Source organism: Pocillopora verrucosa, chromosome 7 (genome assembly GCF_036669915.1).
Source record: "Pocillopora verrucosa isolate sample1 chromosome 7, ASM3666991v2, whole genome shotgun sequence".
Taxonomy (NCBI): domain Eukaryota; kingdom Metazoa; phylum Cnidaria; class Anthozoa; order Scleractinia; family Pocilloporidae; genus Pocillopora; species Pocillopora verrucosa.
The window spans coordinates 9,032,631-9,043,458 of NC_089318.1; the positions used below are offsets into that span (position 1 = coordinate 9,032,631).

Below are 10,828 nucleotides of genomic sequence, written 5' to 3' on the forward strand. Positions count from 1 at the left end.
TATAATAAACCCAATAGCGTATATAAACCCATTTTCAGTTTCTTCAATTGTTCTGACGAAGGGCTAACGCTCGAAACGTCAGCCTTTAAACTCTTTACGATGGCCTATTTACGTTTTCAACTCAGTTGTTAACACTAAATTATGCTGTTATACTCTCCCATCGACGCAGCACTGCAGTTTCTTTAGAAACTTACCTCTTTATTCATTTACCTATCCGTTTGTTTTGCATCTGCTGAATTCACCCATCGTTTTTCATTCCCTATTGTATAAGCATCTTCCGGAATTATTCAGATTGAAAACTTTAAAAATCAAATTTACCGTTGCAGCACCTATCTGGTAAAAATAACCCGCTATTTGAAAATTCAATTTACAGATTGTTCAGGTTTTGCGCTCGTAAATTAAATTTTGGATTACGATGTGGTAGTCTACTTGTAAACGGTTGGGTGGTCACTTAACCCTTTCACAGTAAAACGGCTTGAAGTCATTACTTAATGGTCAAAATATGTTAACAATATCAATCCTTATCTAAGAAACCAAGTGAATCGGGGACAAGATGGACCATTCAAACAAAAAGTATCCATTTCCAGCCTAATGATCGCAATCACCCTGTGAACTGACTTCCGCCAATTACATCCGTTTCTGTTTTGTGATCAGTGTGCCGCGATATACCACGCATCCGTTGTACACGATATACTGAATCACATGGTGACATTAATTTATTCTGTTTCAGGCACCAGCTCTTACCGTCATTGCAAGACGACGAAATTCGCAAGTGGCATATCCAGTGGGATTGAGAAGAAAATCATCAAGAGCTGCCGGCGCAGGTAAGAATGGAGGGTTAAGTTCTCTTTCTGGACATTTTCTTCTGCAAGCCTGCGAGCGTACAGCTATTGTTAAGAAATACAACAAAAAAATTTAGAAGATCAGGCAAAGTTGTTTTGATTTATGTCCCTAAGTTATGAACCACACGTTTTCTGGTTTCAAGGTTATGACAAGTTCTCCCACGAAAGACACTGTAACAATCATTGTATTCACTCAATTCAAAATAATTTAATCAGTTTGGATTTCTTCGGTTTCTGAATCGACTAACAAACGTGACTTATTTGGCAACTACAAGAACACAAAATCATTAAACTGATCCTCCTTCTTAAAACATTGCCTCCGTAGCTAAATATTGATAAATATCCAACAGAAAATGACGGTATATTTTAAAATTGTAAGTAAACATGAACGATATTGATGTACATTAAGGGAAAAACGTCTTCTCGTCGGAAGGAGATCGAAGGAATGTTGGCAATAATTGTTATGGTCTCGTGTGTTACATGTAACTTACTCGAGCACACTCAAGATTATTTTGTGAAATGCCTCTTCGCGCGCGTTATGGTCTCGTGGTGTGATTTTGTCAACGTTGACTTCACTACATTTTTTTTTCTATCGAAGAATGTGAAACCTAAGAACCCTTTCCTATCCAACACTGTGTTTTTGGAGGGTGGCGGTCTATGATTGTTTATCAAAATCCAATAGCAATAGACAGGGAATTACGATAAATATTTCATGACCGCAAATGATTTCTCGCGGCTAGTATCACGAAAATCCGTGAGGAGGCAATTTTAAGCGACGACAACTTGCGTGATCTCGTGTTTTTATTTCACGTGTTGCCGTTGTCATTTAGCACTGTTCTAGATCAGTCATTATTGTTTCATATGTTTTTATTCAGTATGCTACATTCGAGGTGTGTTAATTAACACATCGTGGCTTGGGTTAATATCATCGCTCTCTAGGAAACAAGATTAACTTTTCTTTTAATCTAAATTATTCCGTGAAATTGCGATTGAAATGAATAGAATGAAAAAATATTACTAAAGAAAAATCTTGGAAGTGATATTCGATCGGCTTCAGAATCCATAGGAGAGAAACAATAGATTGTTTTCAGTCAAGTGAAGGTAGACAGATACTCTCTTGATTTGCGATATTTTGAAGTTTTATTTGAAATAACTTTTACAACACTCGCCGATTTGTGTACAAGGCGATGATTTGACCCTAATGATGCAGAATAAGCAGATAGGTACAATCATCTGAAGAAAATCACGCAACGTTTGGAACACACGCAGAGTCTTAGAGCCATATTAACTGTTTTTTACTCCACTTTGGTTAACCTTGAATCTAACCATGCATCGGGCCGATCTCGATAAGCATGCGCACTAAGAGAGCTCATATATCCAAAGGTCAAGTAGAATCCCATGTTGTCTTCTTTCACAGATAATCATCTTAGTATTCAAGCAAAAGCCAAGCATGAATTGTTAGCCAACCTAGTCCTTCCAGCCTGCGTCGACCAACCTCCAAGAACGAGAGAAAGAAGAAACACTTTTACCTTCCAGGCATCCAGTATGCGAACCAAGAAAGACGGTATGTATGCCTCATAAACTCCATTCTGTGCCAAATGGGTGATGTCGAGAGAAAGGAGCTGTAGAATCACCACGATCGTTGCGTTAGTCAAATGGCTTCTTTCTTAATTTCTTGAGATAAGAAGCCACCAAACCTTTGGAGATCAAAATTTTCAGGAAAATAAGTGTGATGTATAGGCTTTTACTTGCGTCTTCCTCTCTCCAACAGCAAACTTTCTACAACGGCCTGGCTTGATGTCGGCGTGATGTTGAATGCCCGTGAACAGTATTATTACTCAAACAAACGCTGCGCCAATTTGCGCCATCCCCTCACCTGAAACTTAGATTTCCAAGGGCAGAATTTTTTCGCTGTCACAGGTTCATCGTTTTAAAGATGTTCAACTGTTCGTGTAGTAAACAAAGAGTCCCTGAATGAGTGCAAAGAAACTCGCACTCAAGTGAACACAGATTTGAGAAAAAAAATTGTTTTTGCAGTTTATTAGGAAACATCGTAAAATGCGACCAAACGCCACTAGAAGATGAATTAGGAAAAAAACAACTGTGACGAACTAACGTTGCTCTGTAAACTAACTAATTAAACTAATCGTTCCCCGGAGAGGGAAGGAATGCACAAATTCACCTAATAAATTATTTTTTTTTTAGCTTACTTATATTGTATGAGTGTACGTCTACATCCGTTTGCCTATATGTCTGTCATTAATTTCCTTCATGATAACTTTTGATTAAATTTGATTGCAACATCTGTTGTACAGCTAATGATTTATCTTCAAGGCATATCTCCTACATTGCATTGTTCTAAAAAATTTACGAGGAACTGTTCAAACAAGCACCTCTACTAAAGACTGGTAATATAGCATGTGCATCGCAAGCGTCGTTCTAAGAAACTTATGAAAAATCTTATGGCAAAGTTGAAGATTCATCAGATTTTAACCACTTAAAGTAACACATGGTGGGAGCTTAAGAAAGCTCGTTAGTACTTTTTCCCACAAAGATTTTGTCCCACACTTAATCATAAGCCGGAAATGTATTTGATTACCTATGTAAACTAATTATTAAACTTTTTGTTCGGTGTTTTTGCTCTGCTTTTTTGTTCGTTTGTTTTCCTCCTTTCTTCTTCATTATCCTTCATTATCATTGTTACTGTTATAATTATTATTTTTATTGGTGTGTTCATTTTTTTTATTTATCATGTAAAATAACTGCTACCAAATTAAAAATGTATTCTCAGTAAACCTCCAGACGATTAATCATTGGTTGGAGACATGACAAAGTTGTTTACGTGTCTGCTTCAAATACCATTCAGCCAACTTGTCTGTGTTTTGTTTTCCAATACAGAAAAGAGATATCAGGTTGCTAAAGAGATCTTAGAGACAGAAAAGAAGTATCTCTCTTGTTTAAGGACTCTTAAAGAGGTAAGATTCGCACTCCATGGTTGTAAATCCTAATGAATAAACTAGTATTTCAAACTTATTAGTCCATTAATAAAACGTCGTCTTTCAATATCTTATATGATTACCTCCTAAAAAGCAAAACCAAACTTATTCACACTTACCTTTTAAACATTTTGAAAAGAAAAATTTTCACCATTTGAATTAAATTATGCCTGAGATGCATTCCATTCCTTTAATTTTTCCACAACGAGCGAGTGTGAAGGATTCTTGAATTGCAATATTTTACAGTGCACCTTTTAAAAAGGTCTGCTCACTACTATACAAATTTGATATTTTACTTCTAGGTATTTGAGGAACCAATGAGAGAAAGCAATTTAATGTCTTCCAAAGAAATTGAGTAAGTGCAGTTACAAATGGGTATTCAAATATATCATTAGTAATGACCATTAGAAGTGTAATAATGTTAAGTACTGATTTGCTGCTTGAATGTAGAATACACAGTGGTCATCATTTTCGTAGATGTTTTTGTTCTTGTTTTTGATGGTTATCTTAAGTTATCTTATTCTGTAAACCTTCTCCATTACTTTCTGGCCAATAATTCGTAAAGCACGTTCGTTTATTCCTAAAATGAAGGTTTAGTTATTTTGTTGGGGTCATGAGGGCAAAGCCGCCAGAAATGAAAGAGAGAAATAGCCACTTTGAGTTCTCTAAAAACCCGCACTTCGCAGACTACTACTCTGAGCTCAGTGCCAAGTCTATGCAAGTGTAATTTCTTTAAGACCGGCAGCGTACTGATCAGTCTTTGATGTGCTTTACTCACATATACTTGTAAACATGTTTTCAGTGTGCTCTTTCCTGGAGAACTGGTGCATATCCTAACAAGTCATACTCATTTTATGAAAGATTTAGAAGAACGACTTCAAAACTGGAAATTACACGGCATTGTTGGAGACATTTTTACGAAGCTAAGCAGCTCTTATCATGTAAGTTTCACTTCTTAAGCTTTGACAGAAAAGTAAAACTGGCTCACTCTTAACTATGGCTTCTAAACGTCGTACTTGCATTCAGCCTTAACATCATAATGTTCTGAGTAGATTTTTTTCAACGTAGTTCCTTAGCTGTTAGAGCTCTTTCAAGCTGTATTTGTCTGTTTGCTTTTTAACTTTACTGAAAATCAACAATACTCTATTATTCCACAGATTGATGTCTTACGAATCTATTCCAATTACGTTAACAACTTCCCCAAGGCAATAGGCGTAATAAACAAAAGTTCAAGGGGATCACACAAATTTAGGAAATTTTTACAGGTAAATTTCTGGAGTGTTTTCTTTCAGTGTGGTTACCATGACAGTAATGCGTCTAACCCTGTTCCTTTTCTCTTTTAGAGCTGCTCTTTAAACTCAGAATGCGAAGGACTAGATTTACCTGCTTTTCTCCTTACTCCAATTCAAAGACTACCTCGATACGTCCTTCTTCTCAGGGTAAGTCAATAGTGTATCTTAGGAAGGTACAGATATTAAATATTTAAAGAAATACGAACCTATGTCCCAATAAGAAGTTTTTAAAATCACCAATGACTTTAAGGATTTTCGGAGATGGGACACCGTTTTTGTTATTTTGCATGGTCCTTTCACGCAAATTTTCAAAGTTAAACAAATGCGTCTAAATATCTGTGGTTTTTGCTTTTTCACGAAACCGTTTCTTGAAGTTATTAAATTTTCAGCAGTTTTGCAACAGTTGGTTGTAGTCTAGCTGCAATATCACTTGATGAATACTGATATTCCGAGCATAAATCATCCAAATGGCCCATACCTTTTCTAATGGGAGAAACTGACAGAAAAAAAAACAGAGGAAAAAAAGGTTGAAAATGCTTTGCTTGTTTCCATAGCAACTTTCAAAGTACACAGATGCAGGACATCCTGACAGTTTTCACATTGCAAACGCCTTGGAAACAATGAAACAAATGATCAACATTCTTAACGATTCTATCCAGAGCTCTTGTAAACTGGCAAACAACACGCAGATTAAACGGAGCTTCAAGAGAAAGTAAGTTTGTACTTTTATATCGTTAATAAGGGATGTTGTTCGTAAGTCAGTGAAACGAAACAATCCGTTCCGTACTGTGTGAATTTACTGATAGATCTATCATGCACTTTGCCACTTTATATAGATGTCGGTACATACGCGTTTTCTTCGAAGTAACCTGAGCATATGAAAGTCAAGTGTTTCCTGTCAGTGCATTGCCACTGACCTGAACACCTCATTCACAAATAAAAATAAAATGAATGACTCATTACTCTAATTTCGTTTCAGGTCATTGAGAAAAAAGGGGAAAGAACTTCCAAGGAGCAGGCACAATTCACAAGACCACGATAGGTGTGCATATAATTGAATGCTACCCAAAAATTTCTACAATGCTTCATATATTGACCTTAAATTGCAACTAATATCAATTCTCTTCCGTAATCTTCCGTAAGCTACTGAGACCGTCCTTTTTTAATTTGACTCCGCTGAAGACGACTTAAAGTTCTGGATGTATACTTAAAGTTGATCGACCATTTTGAGAGATACTCATATCTCAATGCTCTTCTTATCCTTAAACAGAATATCTTTGGGAAATAGCAGCGTGTCAACGATATCGATGGTATCCCCTAGGCCACTCACTACTTTTTCCCAAGATACAACAGCTGCGAGAGATACGCAACAAACTGTTACTTCAGAAGACAAGTGAGTTACATCAGATTTTTATGAAATTCGTATGGATGAAAAAGTGTCATACAGAAAGGAAAGACATGTCATTGAACGGAAAAATTATTAATCAGTTACAGTTACTGAAACATAATGTACAGAACGTTGTAGCTTAGGACATCATATCTTTAGGCCTAAAGGAAGGTTTAAAGTACAAAACCTGTTCACTAATCTTATTGAAAAAAGAGAGGAAATAATGCAGCGAAAGAAAAGATTATAACAACCGTCCCTTTTTCCTTTTTTAGCAGCAAATCTCCTGCACTGTGTCGTGTTCATAGTGTGTCAGGCGGTGAAACGCCCCACGAGGGAGAGATGTATGAAGAGATGGCTGCCATTGAAGAAGAGGCGATCGAGGATGTAAAAGATATCAAGAATCAAGGGTGAGTTTCTTTCGGGATGAAGAGGGGCTTTTTGTAATTCTATGCCATTAAAAATACCTATATTTGTGGTGATTAATAATTGAAATAGAAGAAATTTCAGAAGAATGGCACTTGTTAACGAGAGGATGATAGTAGTTAGGAGGAAAAAACTCGAAGTCGGGTACGCAGTTAATAAAGGATGAAATTGGTGATAGATGAGACTAGATTAGCATTAAATTTTTCTTTCAGTTTTTCAATAAATCTTCACTCACGGGCAATTATGATGTCCAAAGTTAACACTGCTGTTTGTATTCTGGTTTCAGGCAAAATGTTTTTCGAATGGCAGCAGACAGTCTTATAAGGAATTGGCAGCGAAGGTCTAAGAAATGGCGCAGATCGACAGAGGAACCCTTCAAGCGCGAAAGTTTGAGTGAAACTGATAGGACAGCAAAGGAAAACGAAATAAACGAAAGTGGAAATGAACAAAATACGGCTGATGAAGGCAGCTGCAAAAATGAGGATGAAAATGCAAATATAAGGTCAGATGATAAAGAATTTACAACGAGCCGAACACCACCGTGTAATCCGTGTAGAAAAAATGCCGTTGCATCTCGTGCGAGGCCTCGTCCAGTTTCTCTAGGATACTTGTCTAATTATCAATTAAAAGAACACGACGAAAGAATCAAGGGCAAGGTGTTATCGGACCCTAGTTTAGCAAAGGATGATGAATCACTTGAGTGTTCAAGAGATGTGTGGATACCAAGGAGCAATACTCTCTCGCCCAAAAGGAGGCCATCTGAAAGTTTTCGAAGGTCAGTTTGCTCTAGTGTGGTGTCAGGAGACTCCTCGCCCTCAACGGGAAGCAAAAAGAGCTTATCGCGAATTTCTCAAGAAAGTCTGGCAGATTCTGGAGTTTCTGAAACGCCCGGGAGTTCACCATCGAACACACTAAACAGCAGAACTCATAAAATCTTAAAAGAGAGAAGGGACAGACTTAGCAGTTCATCGCTCACCAATGTTTCTGGGACAAATGAATCTAAACAAAAACTTTCCCGGCTGAATAGGAGGAGCTGGGGTGACTGGGTGTCCGCCGAGATGGAAAATACACCGGATGAGGTGTCGGAAGAAAGAGATGATCAAGTTGACGATGTCAACGTCAAAAATAAACGCAGGTTTAAGGATGTTATGAAGCAGTTTTTCTCTTCCAAGAAAAAGTAAGTAGCATGTTGGAATAGTATCTAAATGTGGTTATATGTTTGCTGGTTTTAGTTTAACATATAAAAATGATTGCTTTAGCTTATCGTAGTATTTAATGGGGCAGCAGCTCTCTTGACACAGGATCGAACTGTTATGAAGGGGAGATGAGGTCACATGTTCCAATGCGTTTGAATCTGATGGTCGTTGATGGTCCATTTATACAATTTAGATAAAACCTTTTCATCACTTCAATCGAACCTTTATTAACCAGCACCGTATTAAGCGGTCGGTTGTGGAAGTCTCACATTTTGTCCTTAAATTACTGTAATTTTTTAACTCTATATTTAGCAGTTACATTTTTGTGACTACAGGTTCGACTTTATATGTCAATTGCTAATAGAAGTGCTTGAAGACTATTATTATTATTATTATTAATATCATTCTTTTTAAATACAGGGTCAATCAATTGTACTCTGGAGAAGCTAATGCAAACACGCCATGCTCAACAAAGAGACCCCACAGGTCACAGAGATCATCAGATCCTTGCGCAAGAGTTTCCACAGTTTAACATCAAAAGATGAAAACAGCTGGCTCAGTGTTTGGCACTAGGTTCAACTTGATAATTAATGGATTTCAGTTTACTTTAAGAAACAAGCACGACCTCTCAAAAAGACGTCTATTGTGGCAACTTGGATTCATTGTGTTCTCTCTATCTCAACCAACTATTGCTGATTTATAAAATGAGCCTGAAAAAATGTGACGGTTCATGAACGCACTCTCCCTTGCGAAGGAACACTTTTCTCATATCTAACTTCAGGGTTTTTTCCGAGAGACTTAAGAGCTAGTGGCTGTTTTTTTATTTTATTTTACATACATTCCAACATTTAAGTACATCCACGAACAAAGGTTATCAATATTATTATTAATACTATTATTACTAATGTTATCGTTTTGACTATTAATATTAATATTAATTATTATTATTTATATCATTATCATTGCTGAGAGTGTTTTAAAATCGATGTGAATTATCGGTTAGCTTCTAAAATAATTTATTCTTATTCAAATATCTTATTTGATGCAGAGGTGTTCGATCATAGCCAGTTAAAAAGCAAAGCAACATTCAATGTAAAGCAACTCGGTTTCATTAGCATGTTCTCTTTATTGTTTGTTGTAAAAAGAAAAATATCGTTAGCTCTCCACTGTAAATAGATTAGAAGAACAAATACAGTCTAATCTGAAAGCCAAGACAATGTTTCATAGGTTGACTAACATCTTTCACTTAGATCTCGAAGGGTTCCTTTTATTCTTTATTTACTTAAGGAATGGAGAGGTTGGGGAGGAGCTATTCAAAGCCTTTGCCTAGTCTTGCCTTTTTTCTGTTTTTTTGTTTGTTTTTCGTTCGTTTATTTTTTTTGCATTATTTGAGTTGCTTATGTTTGTTGTTTTAATTTTTTCTTCGGATGTGGAATGTCTGCCTGATAATCCTTTTTTTCGTGATTGTTCTTCTTTTTTCGGTTTTAAGTCTTTGCTCGCTTTCTTATTTTTTTGCTTTGTTTTGCTCTTGTTTTTGTTCTTGTTTTTTTTCATTCCATTTACTGAGGGGTTGATTCTGGAACCCTTCGATTTCCAAGCAATCGAAGTCAAACTTGTGGGCGAAGGAGACAAAATTTGTGTCTTAAGAATTTAATGCAGATTACTTCGTATTTCTTGCCCTCCATTCGCATGAACCATTAGGAGGTATGTGCCTCTAGCTGGCATCACTAAGTGCTATAAAATGCCAATGGAGTCTCATATTGCGCTTTCTTTAAACGAGTTTTGTCGCTCTTGATTGGCCCAAACGGTTTCTCAGGTATACTCGGCATTCTTAAAAGAACGATTGAAAATAAATGAAAAAAATGTAGCCGTATGGAAAACAGAATTACACCAAAATCAGAAACTGCGAGACAAGTAATATCAAATATACTCGGCTGCAATTCGTTGCATTTGTCTCAGATTAGGGCAATTTAGGATTATCAACTGAGTCGGATTACGTAAATTGGCAACCGTAAAGAACTTCAAAGCTGACGTTCCTAGCGTTGCCCTTCGTCAGAGCGACTGATGAAGGGCTAACTCTCGAAACGCCAGCTTTAAAACTCTACAGTGGCCAGTTTACGTTATCAACTCAGCTGACAATAGAAAGTTACCGTATTATACTCTCCCACCGACGCAGCACCACAGTTTCCCTAGAAGCTTACTCCCTTGCTGTCCATTGTTGTTGTTTTGTATGCCGGAAAGCCGCTAACGAGAGCCTACCAACTCCCCAAAATAGATGCCACGTTTCAGACTATCCCCATGATAATTTGACTGCTATGAAATAATAAAAAATAAATAAATAAAAAAAAAAGAGGATAGGATTCGAACCCACGCGTGCAGAGCTCATTGGATTAGCAGTCCAAGGCCTTAACCACTCGGCCACCTCATCCTCGCTATGAGGTGGTCGAGTGGCCGAGTGACCGACTGAGACACAAACGAACAGGAAATGACAGTTGGAAAGACAGGTGCGCAAATCTTAATACGTAGGATCGTGTAAAGCTAAGGAAAGTAAAAAAAAAAAATGCAACAAACACTCATTAGTTGTTGAGTTTTTCATTCACTGCAATCATTTCCCGTAGGTCATTGGTATTTGGAGACATCATTACTGATGGTGATTAAAATTACGATAAATGTTTGAGGTAAGTCTAATAAA

At 37.0% G+C, this 10,828-nt stretch overlaps 1 protein-coding gene and 1 non-coding gene across 10 annotated transcripts in view; one reads left to right on the forward strand and one right to left on the reverse strand.

Annotated features, from left to right (window-relative positions):
- The window catches only part of LOC131771725 (uncharacterized), a 34,332-nt gene extending 24,253 nt beyond the window's left edge, over positions 1-10,079 (forward strand). For 3 of the 9 annotated variants that reach the window (XM_066169980.1, XM_059087575.2, XM_059087576.2), the window contains 13 exons: positions 731-824; positions 2,260-2,406; positions 3,741-3,817; positions 4,141-4,193; positions 4,641-4,779; positions 4,996-5,103; positions 5,182-5,277; positions 5,685-5,842; positions 6,110-6,172; positions 6,401-6,523; positions 6,790-6,924; positions 7,227-8,117; positions 8,557-10,074. In XM_066169980.1, the coding sequence (XP_066026077.1) occupies positions 731-824; positions 2,260-2,406; positions 3,741-3,817; positions 4,141-4,193; positions 4,641-4,779; positions 4,996-5,103; positions 5,182-5,277; positions 5,685-5,842; positions 6,110-6,172; positions 6,401-6,523; positions 6,790-6,924; positions 7,227-8,117; positions 8,557-8,668 (2,196 nt within the window). In that variant the 3' untranslated portion in view covers positions 8,669-10,074. Of the gene's footprint in view, positions 1-730; positions 825-2,259; positions 2,407-3,740; positions 3,818-4,140; positions 4,194-4,640; positions 4,780-4,995; positions 5,104-5,181; positions 5,278-5,684; positions 5,843-6,109; positions 6,173-6,400; positions 6,524-6,789; positions 6,925-7,226; positions 8,122-8,556 lie in introns of those variants that run through there. The other 6 variants (XM_059087571.2, XM_059087570.2, XM_059087577.2 and 3 more) reach the window with 4 other exon arrangements.
- Positions 10,080-10,482: 403 nt separating this feature from the next.
- Positions 10,483-10,564, reverse strand: Trnas-gcu (transfer RNA serine (anticodon GCU)). Its single transcript has one exon. It is a non-coding gene; the product is annotated as a tRNA-Ser (tRNA).
- Positions 10,565-10,828: the final 264 nt, after the last annotated feature.